The sequence below is a fragment of the Biomphalaria glabrata genome, chromosome 6, assembly GCF_947242115.1.
Source record: "Biomphalaria glabrata chromosome 6, xgBioGlab47.1, whole genome shotgun sequence".
Lineage (NCBI taxonomy): Eukaryota > Metazoa > Mollusca > Gastropoda > Planorbidae > Biomphalaria > Biomphalaria glabrata.
Genome location: NC_074716.1, coordinates 38,910,434 through 38,927,485, shown reverse-complemented (window position 1 = coordinate 38,927,485; position 17,052 = coordinate 38,910,434). Strand labels below are relative to the sequence as shown.

The following is a 17,052-nucleotide window of genomic DNA, read 5'->3' as shown; positions in this document are numbered from 1 at the left end:
GTGCAAAGTAAATAATGGTATTTAATAAGTTAAAGTCCACACTGCTTCCTCTTGACATTATTACAAAGGTATCTAACTAAAAAGTTTTAAGGAAGAAAAAGAAGTGGGCTACACAAAAAAAAAACAGATACATGTAAATTGCCAACTATAGCACTAGAGTCAAACAAGAACTTTGGTTTCCTCTAAAGAAAAATAGCCATCACGTTAACTGGATTGATGAAATATCTAATTGATTTAATACTTGTCACTCTCACAATGGTTTACAAAGACTTTCAACCAGTTACACAAATTATTAAAGGTTAATTATAAATTATCAATAGCAGATGCCAACTCACAAATGTTTCTTCCTTAATTTTTTTATTCTCTTGGCTATAAGTTTGTTCAACTCATCATCACTTGGTAACGCAAACACTTCCAAATTTTTGTCATTTCCCTAGAGAATGTCAAAGTATAAAATCAAAAATAATTAAAAGTTCAGTTTCATCAACAACAGTTCAAGGTGTAAGCAGGTGGGGAGGAAAGGGGGGAAACTGATTAGATGAAATCAGCATGAATTTATCCTTGACTGGATTAGCAGGAAAACATGGCCAGAAGTTGTGATCAAGTTTACAAGAGAACCTTGACTGGATTAGCAGAAAACATGGCCAGAAGTTGTGATCAAGGTTCCTGGACTGGAAATGATATACACAAGATGTTACTTCAAAAAAAGAAGATAATTAATTACATCCTACGCATTTCATGTTTCAATCTAGTCATGTATGTTAATCAATGACTTAAACTCTCTTTAGTTATTGATTTTCCTGGCTGATTCAGACAACCCATTCCATTGTACAAATTTTTTCTAGCGTATGGAATAAGAAATTTGCCTCTATCTTTGTGTCTTTCTGAGTGTTTCAGTAGGTTTTTTTTTTTTCATTTGTAAATTATGGTTCAATGTTTTATGTATTATAGCTACTTTATTTTTTATTTTTCTGTCCTGACGTGTCTCTTAGTTTAAGTGATTTTATTAAAGGTGTTACTCTAATCAAATTGAAATATTCGTTTGTTATAAATCTCACCACTCTATTTTGTATTTGTTCTAGTTTCTTTGTGTTTTCTTGAGTTGACGGGGTCCCAAACAAAGGATGCATATTTTAATATTGGACTAACTAAAGTTGTAAATTAGAAGCAGTAGTGGGCCTAAGACTATTCCTTGAGGTTCACCTGAGTTTACTATTATAATTGGTTTTGATTTAGAGACATTTATTATTACTTACTACAGTTTGGAATTCATGAATTCATTGATGTAATGAACCATGCCTTAGAAAAGTCTAATAAGATTTCATCTACTTGCTCACTATTATCTAATTCCTTAGAAAAATCATCAATTAATCCTATTAGTTGAGTTTCACATGACCTATATTTCTTAAAGCCATGTTGGTATGGAGTGAGGACATTATATGTATTATATGTTCTAGTATTTGACATGTGATACTAATGAGTGATACTAGTCTATAGTTTTCTGGATCCAATTCTCATTTTTCAAATAGGGGGGGAGTGACATTAGCTGCTTTCCAGTCCCTCTGTACCCTGCCCTGATTTAGTCATGCCTGAAAAAGTATTTTGAACACTGTGCTAGCTTATGGCTTAGTTCTTTGAGCAATCTAGATGGAATACCAGTCAATAGAAAAAAGTGATGCATATTTTACTTACATGACAAAATAAAAGTTTTTCTTCAGGGTCAGTGCACATTGTAACTAGCCTTGACCTTCCCTGTCTCATCACTGAACCAAGTTTCTTGCAAGTTAAGATTTTCTTTAATAAATCAAATCAATTAATGAGTCAACTTCTATAGCAATCCATTGTTACAAAGTAGATGTCTTTTAAATAATTAAAAAAAGAAATATGTACATCTACTGTAAAATATAATAAAACTAACTAGATATTTAACAAATTAAATTATTTAATAAACACAGACACCTGACAATACATAGTATTAGGTGGAAATAAGCAACAGAATAAAGAAAAAAAATAGATGATTAATATCAAATGAATGGACCAGCCTATACTTTGCAGACACAGTTGTGAAAGAGTCCACAAAGATTCCTAAACCTCCATTTGGTCTAAGTATAGAAGAAGTGTCCTACCATTGCTTCATCTTCTGCTTTCTCAGTCTCATCTCTTTCATCAGAACTACTTTCATCTTCTTCAGTCAACTTTGGCTTTTTGACAGGAGGCCCTGAAGTGCTTTCAGAAACCTCCATTTCTTGTTCCTAAAAAAAAAAAAATAAAAAAAAATTGCCATTTTTGTCAACTTTTGGTTCAAGGTTGAGGATAAAAGATTCCTTATTTTGTATAAACTAAACTAAATTGATGAATTTTTAATTTTTTGTTTTTCATTTCATACATAGATTATTGAGTCTTAACAAAAAAAAAAAAAGCTATTTTTGAGGTTAACTCACCTGAGATTCCAAATAGTTTATTTCCCAAACCCTGAGTTCGCTATCCGCTGATCCAGACACCAGTCTTGTTTCATTTCGCAACAGAAGAAATCCATAAACTTCTGTTCTGTGACCAACTACAGTGTAGAAACAATGCTGCGTTTTTAAATCCCAGAATTTTATAAATGTGTCTTTAGAACTAAGAGAATAAAAAGAAAATAAATCAAGCTACAATCAGAAAGTTGGCAAATGTGACAATATGTATGCATGATATGAAGCACTTTGAAATTGACACCATCAGTCGGAACAAAAAAGCATAGGACAGGCTCTCATGGAGGTCGTGGATCGCAGATGGTGAAAATTCAATGAAACAAGCAATAGTTTGAAAATGCTGCAGACTCTGGTATTTTTGCACTTGTAACCATGCATGTGTGATTGACAGGATACATTTGATAGTTATTATATTAAAAGGAGTAAAAATTAATATACAGATCTTAAACACATAATTTTGACTAAGCTAAGCATTTAAAAGCTCTCCTAACAGTAGCAGTAATTCAAACCTAATCCAAATACTGACAAGCACTATACAGAACTGTGTAGTATGTTGCAAGACATGTAAGAAGCACTCAGGTTTGAAATTTGGTTTGAACTGACCTAGATACAAGTATATCTCTGTTTTTCAGAAACAAAACTTGAGTTATCTCCATCTTGTGTCCTTTCAGTCTGTACAAACCTGACTCACTGACAACATCCCAGACAATCACATCAGTGTCCTGCAGACAAGATAAATAGGTCAACTTGTTAGGGAGAGATTCAATTTCAAATAGAAATAACAGAGTCAAGAACAAAATAATAATGGAGCTCTAAACCCATAAAAAAAGCAATCTACTATTTGCACAGTGGTAATTTGGTTATCACTGTAGTATAAAAAAAAGCAGTTTTGTTTAAAAACAAATGTTGACATTAAATGTTACACATACTTTTGATCCAGAAACTAATCTCAGTCCATCTGTATCATAGGATAAAGTAGTCACAGCAGATTTGTGACCCTGAAAAGTGACTTCACACTGGCATGTGTCCATATTGAAGACACGAATACTGCCATCCATGTAGCCCACAGCTAAGTGTTCAGATTTAGGACTTTTAGCTAAGGAGGTGACTTCAAACTTCTCACCAGCAAGAGTCAATACCTTTGAAGACAGAAAAATGAAAGTATTATTTTAAAACTACTTTTAATAATTCAATATTTAAACATAATCAAAAGATATTGTCACTTTCTCATGTATTCAATATACTAACATTTATTTATTTTTTTCAATATGTGTTTTGTTAAATTTGTTTCTTTGGTCTTTTCTAGAATATGTGAATCCTGTCTCCTAGAATATGTGTATCTTGTCTCCTTGTTACTAATAAAGAACCAACCAACTCCTGTAGAAGAAGAAAGCATAAAGAAAAGACGGGGCTGGATTGGGCACACTTTGTACAAATCGTCAACTAGCATTACAAGGCAGGCATCAAAGTGAAACCTCACAAGACAAGAGAAAGAGAAGGCATCCTAGAAGCACCTGGCAATGAAAACTAGATGCAGACACATTAAAGTTTGGTTACACCTGGAATAAGATGGAAAGGATAGCACAGGGCAGGGGACTACGTAGATCTATTTTAGGCAGCCTATACTCAATAATGGTGGTGGGTTGTAAGTAAGTAATAACTATCAGAGCTCAATACCTCACACTGGGATCGTCCTTACTTTATGGTGATGGTACCTATTTCAAGTAGAATGGAAAAACTAAGACTAAGTCAAAAAAAAAAAAGTCCACTACTAACTAGATTTAGTACAATCAAGTCCACCCTGCATTTTATATATAAGTTGGAAATCAATACCTAGCTCTGAGATTAGGAACCTATGTTTTCTTTTATTATTATCAATTTCCTTCTTCTGAATCCTGTTGTCATGTATTCAAATGTTACCACCAAAATGTGTGCTCTTAAACAAATATATATTTCAGGGTTGTTTTTTCATCCCTATAGCAAATTAAAACTATCTTACAGAACTAATGGTTTACAAGAGTAATATGTGAATTTATGGAGAAAATAAGTCTATTGAGCTTGTTTTATTACAATGATACTTGTAGTTTACTTAAATTGTTTTAATAAACACATTATTTTCCTATATAACTCCCAAAGTCTTTAATTCTTTAACAAGCCTAGACTTGTTTGTTTATTAAGTCTTAATAAAAGTTTAAGTCAGGAACTTACAACAGATAAAAAAAAAAAGTCAAATAAATAATAACAAATACATAAATATATAAACATTTAGGAAAATAGAGTAATAAATAAATCTAGTATAATGAACCAAATGATGCAATTTTATAACTAAAATAGTTACTTTTTCTTTAGTTGTTAGATCATAAATGTAAACATTTTCACAAGCACCAACAACACATCTGGATGACTTTTCTTTTCTTCCAGGCAGGCTGATAATGTTGGAGCGTTGGCTAGCTACCACACCAAAAACAGGGCCAGGGCAAACTCTCAAATATTGTTTGGTGAGCCCCATGACTATGAAAGCCTCACAACAAACTGCAAGACAAACAAGAACATGTAATATTGTAATGCTCTTCTTGAAATTATGATTTAAAAGCTTTATAAAAGTTATTCAGTTTGCAAAGTTAGTAACCAACTAAAAGTTAAAGCAATGGGCTGAATGAGTTACATCTTCTTGTCTTTGGCTGGCATTTAGTTTAATTTGAACTTATTTTCTGTATTATTCTATTACTATTATTTATATTATATTAAATATATATATGTAGTGTCTACATTTAGTATAACAGAACAGCATTATAACTTAAATATCACTATTGAAGTTCTTTACTACCAGAATGTTTGTTAGTTGTATAGCTATTTTCATGACTTTTGTCAATTCGGCTTATAGCATAAATATGGCAGAAGTGAGAAGTGGAACTTCCACTTCCACAGGAAGACAAGTCAAATGAGAATTTAGTGTGACATTACTTTACTAAATCATGACTGCAATGTCACAATGTCAATCACCAATGTGATTGAATGTGATTCAGTAAATGTCTTAGTCATCTAACTTTTACTACAGTAGATTCTTATATCTGAAAACAGACTTTTGGGAACTAGGTCAAATTTTTAGTATATTTTTTTATTTGGTGAAGGTTTAACTTACAAACAAAAAACTGAAAGCAGATTCTTATTCTTCAACTAATGGACAATAAAAATAGCTGTGTTTCTTTGAATTACCACTCATAGTCAAGATTTTATTTGAAAATAAATTGGGTCACTTCATGCTCAGATACTGAATGCAGTTTTTGTGCTTTCCCCTTCTTTGGACACTGAGCACAGTCAATGAACACCACTATGTAATTGCTAAAAAATAATACTTAATTATAATTAAAAATTATTTAGATTGTATTAAAAGAAGTAGATTCACTTCTGCAATATGTATTTATAGTATATTGCCTCTCTCTATATATATATATGCCAACCTATATAATCTAGTTGTAGAAACAGACAGAAATAAATCTATGTAGACTGTAGATCTATAAATTAATTATTATAATTTAATAAACATGATATTTTCAACTAGGCTACATGTATTCTCTCTCTCTCTTTCTTTTAATTCCCATCCATGGACCCTCTTCTTGTTTTCATAATTTGGATGTTCGTTTTGTGACACCTTAACACCCCCTCCCTCCCACAGATGCTTATAATTCTTTTCATGACTCTCTCCCCCTTCCCTCCACTGCCTGTTTGATAGGTAGTGACACTACATGCTCAGTGTATACATCTCCTCACCGCCAGCTCACCTGGCGTGATCATCTGCAGTGGGCATGGTCTCTGGCTTCAAATAAGCAGCCCGCACTTTTTCTTTCATTCATAAATTATTATATATTCTAGATATTTCAATCTAGGTCATGTTTATTCATTGAAAAATCATAGATTTATTAATCCCAATAATATTTCTTATTACGATTTTGCCGTGTCCAATGAAGGAAAATGAGTTAAATTCATTAATATTTGTTTGGACAGCTCCTTTTTTATTTTTATTTAACAGCTAACAGTATAAATGTGATTGGAATGTCTTTCTTAAGATGTTTGGAAGCTTATTTTGGTATGCCGATCAACCTACGATCAAACAGGCTCATAATATAGCCCTCATCCCATTATGGGTGTGAATTGCCGGGGAGGTTAAAACAATAGCTTTACATACATGGTTACAGAGAATCTAAAAAACTGCCATCTGGTTTGGAAAAGCGGAACAAAAATACAGGAACTTATCTAAAATTGGACATGCCAAGTCCCAAAATGTCGATTTTTGCTCCAAACATAAAAACAAATGAATTACAAACAAAAAAAAAGTGACGCGTTCAATGGAGGAGAATTTGATGGGGTGTCCAAAATATAAGAATAAGAGCCTCCTCTAGACTCTAGATAGTAGATAGATCTTAGTATCTAGAATCTAGATTCTACTAGATTATCTAGAATTCTAGATTTAGATTTATGGTAGATTCTTATAACTGAACACCAACTTTCTGGAACTAGGTCAATTTTTTATTTTATTTTTTTATTTGGTGAAGGTTTAACTTACAAAAAAACTGAAAGCAGATTCTTATTCTGCAACTAAAGGACTATAAAAATAGCTGTGTTCCTTTGTATTACCACCCATAGTCAAGATTTTATTTTAAAATAAATTGGGTCACCTCATGCTCCTATTTTGAACGCAGTTTTTGGGCTTTCTCCTTTAGTTGAACAGTGAGCACCGGTGTTGAACACCACTATGTAATTGCTAATAAATTATATCGGTGTTACTTAAAAATTATTTAGATTGTAGTAAAAGAAGTAGATTCACTTTTGCATTGTGTATTTATAGTTTATTTCCTCATATACTCTCTCTCTCTCCATATATATATATATACGATATATATATATATATATCGTATATAGTTTATTTATTTAAATACCTTCTATATAATCTAGTTGTAGAAACAGACAGAAATAAATCTATGTAGACTGTAGATCTATAAATTAATTATTATAATTTAATAAACATGATATTTTCTACTAGGCTACTTGTATTTTCTCTCTGTCTTTCTTTTAACTCCCATCCTAGGACCCTCTTCTTGTTTTCATAATTTGGATGTTCGTTTTGTGAAACCTAAACATCCCCTCCCTCCCATAGATGCTTATAATTCTTTTCATGACTCTCTCCCCCTTCCCTCCACTGCCTGTTGGATAGTTTGTTCCACTACTCGCTGAGTGTATACCTCTCCTCACCGCCAGCTTATCGTGCGTGATCACATGCAGTGGGCATGGTCTCTGGCTTTAAATTAGCAGTCCACACTTTTTCTTTCATTCATAAGTTATATATTCTAGATATCTCTATCTAGGTCATGTTTATTCATTGAAAAAATCATAGATTTATTAATCCCAATAATATTTCTTAATACGATTTTGCTGTGTTCAAAAAGGAGAATGAGCTGAATTCATAATTATTTGTTTGGACACCCCCCTTAAGTTTATTTAATAGCTAACGGTATAAATGTGATTGGAATGTCTTTCTAAAGATGTTTGGAAGCTTATTTTGATATACCCATCAGCCTACGATCAAACAGGCTCATGATATAGCCTTCATCCCTTATATGGGTATGAATTGCCGGGGGAGGTTAAAACAACAGCTTAACAACAGCTTAACATACATGGTTACAGAGAATCTAAATAACTGCCATCTGCTTTGGAAAAACGGAACAAAATTACCGGAACTTATCTAAAATTGGCCATGCACATTCCCGAAACGTCGTTTTTAGCTCCAAACATAAAAACAAATGAATTACAAACAAAAAAAAAAGCGACCCGTTCAAAAAGGAGAATTCGATGGGGTGTTCAAACTATAAGAGCCTCCTCTAGTAGTAATCTAGTTAATTAGACTAAGTAAACTAAGTTATGGATGGATGCCTGGTCATGCGGTTTGCGCGCTGGACTGTTGTTCAGATTTATTGATAGTCCTGGGTTCAAACCCTGCCCGCTGCCATCCCCCGTTGTCCTGCAGGAGGTTTGGACTAGTCTAGGAAGTAATTATCTTCAACTCTGAATGAACATCCAAAACATTTTACAAACATTTTTAGGCCCTAGGCGGCATAGGGTTTGATAGGGCTAGGTCCCGCTAGGGCCTAGGGCTAAGGCAACCACTATTACAGTGATTACACTAATTACACAGTATTTGAGTATTAAGTCTAGACTACTCTAGACTCTTCTAGTCCTCTAGTAGTTAGTAGGCTCTAGTGAGGCTAGTGTCGTGACAGTCCAAGTCTAGAACTAACTAGTAACTAGACTCTAGACTTCACACTTGGTGGTGGTAGATTCTAGATTAATGATTATTAATATTAATTTAATTATCATTATTTATGATTATTTATTTATTATGATCATTAAATTAAATTAATAATTCTAGTCTAACATAACTGATAACATTCAAATCATTCATAATAAGTATAAGTTAATAAGATAAAAAAAAAAAGATTAGATCTAGAAATCTAGACAGATGATATCATGATTGACATGATTATGATGATAATCATGAGTATCGAGTCTACTGATAGATTTCAGATAGATCTAGGCTCATCAGGAGCACAACAAAACTTCATATCTTCACTCTTTATAACTTACGTATTTTAAGATCAAGATTATTTCTAGACTCTATATAGTATATAGATCTAGATATAGAAATAATAGATCTACAACAAATAAAACAACCACAAAAAAATGTAAACAGTGGCCTAAACGTGTTTTACTTCATTTCCGGTGGAATCCAAGTTTTTTAAAGAAATTAAATCAGCTAAAATGTTGGAACAATATTTATTTGGATGTGATTTGGATCTATTGAATTTGAATAGATCAATATTTACCTATTGATTTCAATCTGGAGGATGGTTGTGTGCCTTCTCCACAGGGACGTGCTAGCAATAAGAGAGGGGGCGTAGTCTCTTTTTCATGAATTTCTTTTGAATTTGCACTGCAGTTATAATGATTGAGATCAGTAGGCCTATTAAATTTTTATTTTTTAAATATAATTTATTTCCATTGTTTTAGAACTTAAATTTTGACTTAATTATTACATTAAGTGACGTTGTTTTATCTTCCGTCTTTGCAGTAGAAACTTTCATATTATTTTCGCAAGAGATGTCTTCAGCAAGATCGGTTTGAAAGCACTTTTAATACAGACATTTTAATATACCTTCGCCAGTCAGAGTCTACTCGTCTTACGTCAAGACAGTGAAATCTGCTCCGCTGTAAGCACCACCATTCTATTGACGTCTTCTTTGCGGGAAAAAAAAAAGCCAGATACACTTTTTGCAGACCACGAGGATATTATTTCTTTCTTTCTTTTTGGCTTTGTCTTGTATTTTATATGTATTGTCCAAGGGGTGTAATCGTGATAATGCAAACAAACTATGATAATGTTTAACTCCCTGTAGAACATTTTTTGTAGCTCCTGTCGCTTTTCGAGCAACATGGAAGCAATGATGAAGTGCGTATCAATATCGGGCCTGGCCTTAAAATACAAACCGGATCCACATATTGCATATCTTCCTCATAATAGATTTTTTTTATAATGCCTCTTATATCTGTAAGCGTCACAGTTCTTTTGCTTAAATTTAGAATAGTTTATTAAGTTTAATAATAAAACTTGTCATAGATCAAAACAAGCAAAATACTTTTGTTTAAAAAGCTTTTATAAGAGAAATAACTGCACAATTACTGCTATATCACTCAATAATGCAAAACCTATCTCCCTTTTTCTGTATACAACAAAACGAATCAAATAATTCGTTCATTTCATTGATTCGTGTATTGCCATTGATTCAATAATTGTGTAACGTTTCAACTTGATCCGAGAATGGGAAGTGGGAGAAATAACGTGTTTACAAGATTTGTACCAGACAGACAGAGTGAGTTGATATAAGCTTTGTAAAAATTAAGGATGACTTCAGTATCTCACTTTGGTATGGGGGTTCTAGCCGAGATCTACATATTTTACCACGTCCAGAGCAGATGCCCAGTGGCGTAGTTGGGGTGGGGGGGGATGAGGGGGAGAATCTGAAAATCCCCCTTGAGGGGAAGTGTTTTTTTTTACATTAAATATTACGAAAATGCAGGGGCCCTCAAAGAGGCCAGGTCCCCCCGGGCCCACAAAAGATGGAAAATTCCTAGCTACGCCCTTGCAGATGCCAATAGTCATCTTTTTTCGCAGGCCTCTGCAGTAGAAGATTTACTTTGATTTCTCATTTAAACAGGTGTAATCAGATACAACATGCTATTTATAGTCTATACCATGTATTGTTTTATTGGCATTAAATGTCTTTAGAATTATCTTTAAATGTGGCTAATTCTTTTAATATTTTATCCTCTGCATAACTTTAACCAGTTGTTCAATTTTCCCGCATTTCTATTGCAGCGAAAAATATTTCCATTTCCTGCTTTATAGATTATTATAAAATGAAGGTAAAAACTATTAGTATAAATATTAAAGATAATGCCTCAATTGCATATACTGCATTAAACATTGTTTTTATTACCTCCCTTAGTCAATCAAACGATGAGAGATTCGTGAAGTGTTGAAGGTCAATGGTCGCCCCATGTCTGTGCGATTGAAGAGATGGTCCCTAACGCTGACTTTGACGATATAGATATTTATTCAATTAGGTTCTTGTGTTCCTCTGTTTTCCAAGCTTTAAACTAAAACAGTACACGTACATTATTTCTATTACTAATTTTAATCAAGCATTGTTTTATAAGCTTGTTGCTTACTAAGAAGTCATTTTTAAATAGGCCAGCAGGGCCGGCTTTAGGTAATTGGAGGCCCTAGGCGAGGCGAATAGGGAGGCCCTGAGTGAAGTGAACAAAGTGGCCCTGTGTGAAGTGAATAAGGTGGCCCTGAGTGAAGTGAATAAGGAGGCACTGGATGAAGTGACAAAGGAGGCCCTGGGTGAAGTGAATAAAGTGGCTCTGTGTGAAGTGAATAAGGTGGCTCAGGGTGAAGTGAATAAGGTGGCTCAGGGTGAAGTGAATAAGGTGGCCCCTGGGTGAAATGAATAAGGTGGCCCTGGGTGAAGGGAATAGGGAGGTCATGGGTGAAGTGAACAAACTGGCCCTGTGTGAGGTGAATAAGGAGGCCCTGGGTGAAGTGAACAAAGTGGCCCTGGGTGAAGTTAATAAGGAGGCCATGGGTGAAGTGAACAATGTGGCCCTGGATGAAATGAATAAGGAGACCCTGGGTGAAGTGAATAAGGTGGCCCTGTGTGAAGTGAATAAGGAGGCCCTGGGTGAAGTGAATAAGGTGGCCCTGGGTGAAGTGAATAAGGTGGCCCTGGATGAAATGAATAAGGAGACCCTGGGTGAAGTGAATAAGGTGGCCCTGTGTGAAGTGAATAAGGTGGCCCTGGGTGAAGTGAACAAAGTGGCCCTGGGTGAGTTGAATAAGGAGGCCCTGGGTGAAATGAACAAAGTGGCCCTGGGTGAAGTGAATATAGGAGGCCCTGGTTGAAGTGAATAAGGTGGCCCTGGGTGAAGTGAATAGGGAGGCCCTGGGTGAAGTGAATAAGGTGGCCTTAGGTGAAGTGAATAAGGTGGCCCTGGGTGAAGTGAATAAGGTGGCCCCAAATGAAATAGAAAAACGAAACAAACAAAAAATACGCAATGAATTACAAACTGTCCTGTATCACCTGCATCTAGATCTAAATCAACACAAATAGAGCGCCGATATCATGAAGGTGCTGCATGGACGATTCACCATCACCAGACAAGAAATAACGTTTTAACATTTCACCAAAAGGAAGAAGTAATGGTCGTCTAACATGGTATATGTAGTCTAAAGAGTAGATCTAAACATTCGCGAATACATTGTGAATCATAGTAGAGACTTAAAGCCAGGCGAGTAGACATAATAGAGCTAGGCGAGTAGACACAGAGCTAGGCGAGTAGACACAGAGACACAGAGTTTTGATGTGTTTGAGATTTGATCCACGTTTCACATTTTGTGTCATTAAAATCAACAATTCTCTGAGTCATGTGCGAGGCGAGGCCTCCTATATATACATCTATATTATTATATATATAAAAAAATGAGTACACGCAGCAGGCCGTGTAACCACGTGATGACGTTGATATGATTCTGGGTTGCGCTCTGGTGGCACTAACATTCAAGCGATGATGCAGATTCATTGTTGGAATAGAATTCCAGACAACTAGCACAAAGGTATTTCATTTTAGATGTTTATGAAAATTAAAAAAAAAAAAATGGCCTCCCCGGCGGGGAATCGAACCCCGGTCTCCCGCGTGACAGGCGGGGATACTTACCACTATACTACCGAGGATACAATGTAGTTGTAAAGTTATTTTGAGTCAACAAATCATTTCAACATCATTGTACATGTAAAGCCAATACATTGTGTACAAACCGGTATAAACTGCACATAACATATATATATATATACTTTCTTCTCACTCTTTTCTTGTCATCTCTCTCACTCTCTTGTGACTTTCTTTCACTCCATCTCTCACTCTCTTTCCCTCTCTCTTGTTTTCTTTTTAAATAAAAACATTTAAAAATAAATAAATATTTTAAAAAAAATCTTCTATTAAGTGTTTAAATCAGTCTTGGACTTCATTCACCAATCGTAAACAAACAACATTGAGCCACGTGATTCTCTGTCTCTTCGACACAAATTACAATTTAATTGTAATCAAGAATGATTATTACGTGACAGTTTTTTTTTCCGTAGTTTTATTATTATTATCACATGACCATTCGTTTTGGTGAATTGGTGCTATCAACCTAGACATAATACATCTGTGTGATAGAAATATTTTTACCAATTGTTTTTGTTTAGCTTTTAGCTTTCTCAATGCGCTCTGATCCTATCACTTGTCTGGACCAGTTGGGAAAGGAGGAGGGAGGAAGGGGGTATCATGATTTTTTTTTAATACATAAAATGTTTACTAAGGGTTCAAGAGTCCTCAAGGAGACTAATTCAACTTATATCACCACATCTGTCAAGTACGATTTCTTTGCCTTGTTCAAGATACCAAACAAAATAATTATTTACCAATAGTTAATTAAGTAATTGTTTTTTTATTTATTGATTCTTGTGTTGTCAGGTACACGAAATAATTGTGCAAAATTTCAACTTGATCCAAGATTGGGTGTGGGAGAAATAACATGTAAAAACTTTTTGACAGATATACAGACAGGCAGAAAGAGTGAGTTGATGTAAGCTTTGTAAAAATTCACCCCTAAACAGTCGGCTTTATTATCTTTCTCACCATTTTTTTGTTGTTGTTGTTGTTTTTGACATCTTCACTAAACGTTCAATTTTTCACTGACCTTTATAGACCATCAGAAACAAAAAAAACGAGCGAATGTTATGAAATTTAGGACCTCGAAAAATGGATGTGAAAAAAGAAAGATGATTTAGTTTTTTGTTTGATTCTTTAGGAAGGAGACTGATTAGACGCCTCGTTATTGAAACAGAGCAAAATACATGGCTGAAATGTTAGGATAGACTATTTCCTTGCACCAACACCGATGTGCATACACCGGATTATCAATCAGTTCTAATGGTTACACAGACTGGCTAGCCTTGATTCTGATCAGACACCCAAAACTTACATCGTGACGTAGAGATGTACACTTCTGCTGCGCCAGCTACAGAAGAGTCAAAATATTAGTATCATATGTCAGTCCATGGAATGGAATTTTCAATGCAAAGAAAACAAATCTATACCTCTACACAGAAATTATTGCCAAAATAAAAATTCTCCCCTGCGGGGAATCGAACCCCGGTCTCCCGCGTGGATACTTACCACTATACTACCGAGGAGTGATTAAATGATACGATAATAACTAGACTTGACTTAACTAGTAATAATATACAGTGTGTGATATGACGAGATCTTAACAATGACAGGATTTGAAGATATTGATTATTGTTACTCTTCTACTCGCGATGTTCATTTGCTTGCATTGTACCTATTGTACCTATGTGTAACCCAAGACCTAAAAATATGGTCCGTTCAATTTACTGTGAAATTTAAATTTTATCTTAAGAGGAAAGTTATGATAACTTTAGTTTAAGAAAACTGCCTTTTTTAGTCTTTATAATGTAACAATGTAAAATATGTGATATACAAACAAACAGATTACAGATTATTAACTCTAAATGACTAGATTATATTTAAAAAAAAAAAACTCTTTAAAGAATGAAATTGAAACATCACAGTTTCTCGTGTATGTGTATTCTGTTCCTAGACATATATGTCTATGATTCTGTTATAATTTTCGAAAACAAAAGTGAACAAAAGCAAAAATAAACACTTTATGAGGCTCTATCTCAATAGAAACCGAATTATCATAATGCAATAAATCAGATATTTGTAATATACTTATTTCGTTTAATTAGCCGGTGGAGAATGATAATTGTAAATAGATAGATATATACAGCCTATATATATGTAACTAAAATATGAACAAAACTTTTAATATATTTAGATTACAGATGTTGAGAAAAAGATAAATAGATGGCTCCCTCTTAAAAATTTCTTATCTGTAAATAAAAGGAAATGCAAACTCCGAGATTTCCTGTAAAGGATGATAATACTGAAAGTTCCTTTTGTTTCTGCCATATTGGAAAACTTTGGTTGATGACATCCTCTATAGATTGCGGAAATCGAACAACGGGCCACATTTTCTTAGGGCCCATCCCAAAACAAAAGTTACATTGACCCCGACAATCCTAAGCTAATAGTTTATCTGATTAAACATTTCCACCCGCCCCGCCTCAACAAGACGTCTTTGTCCAGCGTCTGACCACGGGGCAATAAAACACGCTCCAATAAGTCACCGCCTCGGACTTTGAAGAAAACAGCATCCACCACCACCACCACCCCTCTCTGCCCCTCCACATCTCCTCCGCGACCTGCTCGCCACGGATTACGTCCAGTTCCCATGTCTAGCGCGGCATCAAGGATGGTCATTGGGAACGGTGACTCTCAAACAAGACCACATGGGATGCGAAGCTTGCCCGGGGACGTGTTATCCTTTGATGGACTTATAGGAACAAATATCAATCAGCAATAAAGTTTTATTGGTGGAAGGTCTGTTAGTAAAAACCGTATGTCCACTGATTGGTATTTTACTTCATTCGAATTGATTATCAGAACAGTGGAAAAATGGACTAAATAGCTCCATAATGTAGTTTAAAATCTCTTTTTTTTTTAATGAGTTATTTTGTATGTTGTTGTATTTACGTTACGAATGTTCCTTCAGAAAGGAAGATCTTACATCTTGCAGGATGCCATGGTAACGGAAAAGGTTCCACAACTGATCACCATTGTGAGGGAACGTTGGGATACTACATAAACATAACGGCTAAAGGGTTGGGGAGTGTACAAATAGGATAGGATTTGTTACAAAGGGTGAGGGGAAGTCTTAACTCTTTCTCTCCTAATTGACGATAGCTTCGTTGTTTTAAACTCATTCAATTAATGTTTGATCTTATCAACTTGACTTTGTCTTATATAAAAAGAGCCTGCATGCCTCTTGGATTCGAGACCAAATAAAACATTTTTTGATAAACGAAAACGTTAGTGAAGCTTAATTTAAAAAAAGAGATAGTGAGATACTACTGAGCAAAGGAAAGATTATATACAAGGCGGAAACTAATGATGGAAAGAGTTAAGATTTGTTACGTAACAAAAGGAAAAAAATGTTCAAATAAAATAATAAGTACTGTGGTCCCTTGACGTTTGCAGATCTAACTTTTTCATAAGGGGTAAATCTCAGGTTTTAAAAAAATATGAATGAAAAAAAAAAAGTCCGCGTTTTTCTTTTAACTCTATGGGCTTTCCGGCCTACGCCGATGTATATTATAAGTATTGCGTAAAACTTGCATATAACGAAGCGCCGAAAGAAGTCGATAATTTTCCTATCATTTCTATCGATACCTTGATATGATTTGGAAAGATGATTAATCAATAAGTGTTTGGCAAAATTCAAATTTTCTTAAATAAAAAAAAAATTCTTGAAAAAATACATAACTTTTTTTGAAGATCGACTGACCTAAAAACGAATAATTGACCACTCAAACTTTGTAGACACATTAGATGTATGACATAATAGTTTGAAAACATCGGTTCTGTTAGGGTCCCGTCAAAACCAGGCAGTGATGCTGGTTGGTTTTATTAGACCCAGTTCATCCCCAGACCCAGTTACATCACACCGTTAAGGGAGAGAATTCGCAATCACACAAGAAGACTATTCTTTTTTTATGATCGCCGATGAGGATCAAAAGTTTGTTTGATTAATGCGTCTGAAGTTTGGGACTTTCTTTGGCACACAATCTAGTCTTTTTCATGACTCTAAGACATTATTACCAGAAGAGTCATAAAATCTGTAAATAGTATGTGTCCAGTCCAAGAAATCTTGTACTTGCTTTAGCTGGGGAAAGTGGGGGAAGTTGGGCTTACAGACTAACCAGCGCTTGATACTCCATTCTAAGTAGTCAGTCATTCAAAAGAAAAAATGAAATGATCTTTAAAATTAGTGTAGCAT

General features: G+C 34.5%; 1 protein-coding gene and 1 non-coding gene across 4 annotated transcripts in view; both read right to left on the bottom strand.

The window, feature by feature from the left end:
- LOC106056470 (WD repeat-containing protein 3-like) overlaps positions 1-9,697 on the bottom strand; it is a 29,142-nt gene extending 19,445 nt beyond the window's left edge. Inside the window, exons 1-8 of one of the 3 annotated variants that reach the window (XM_056033998.1) lie at positions 9,679-9,697; positions 4,810-5,003; positions 3,401-3,610; positions 3,075-3,193; positions 2,442-2,619; positions 2,127-2,252; positions 1,693-1,794; positions 336-433 (exon numbers count right to left, since the gene is read on the bottom strand). In XM_056033998.1, the coding sequence (XP_055889973.1) occupies positions 336-433; positions 1,693-1,794; positions 2,127-2,252; positions 2,442-2,619; positions 3,075-3,193; positions 3,401-3,610; positions 4,810-4,980 (1,004 nt within the window). In that variant the 5' untranslated portion in view covers positions 4,981-5,003; positions 9,679-9,697. Of the gene's footprint in view, positions 1-335; positions 434-1,692; positions 1,795-2,126; positions 2,253-2,441; positions 2,620-3,074; positions 3,194-3,400; positions 3,611-4,809; positions 5,004-9,110; positions 9,280-9,678 lie in introns of those variants that run through there. The other 2 variants (XM_056033999.1, XM_013213252.2) reach the window with 2 other exon arrangements.
- A 3,048-nt stretch (positions 9,698-12,745) lies between these two features.
- On the bottom strand, positions 12,746-12,817 carry Trnad-guc (transfer RNA aspartic acid (anticodon GUC)). The gene has a single exon. It is a non-coding gene; the product is annotated as a tRNA-Asp (tRNA).
- Positions 12,818-17,052: the final 4,235 nt, after the last annotated feature.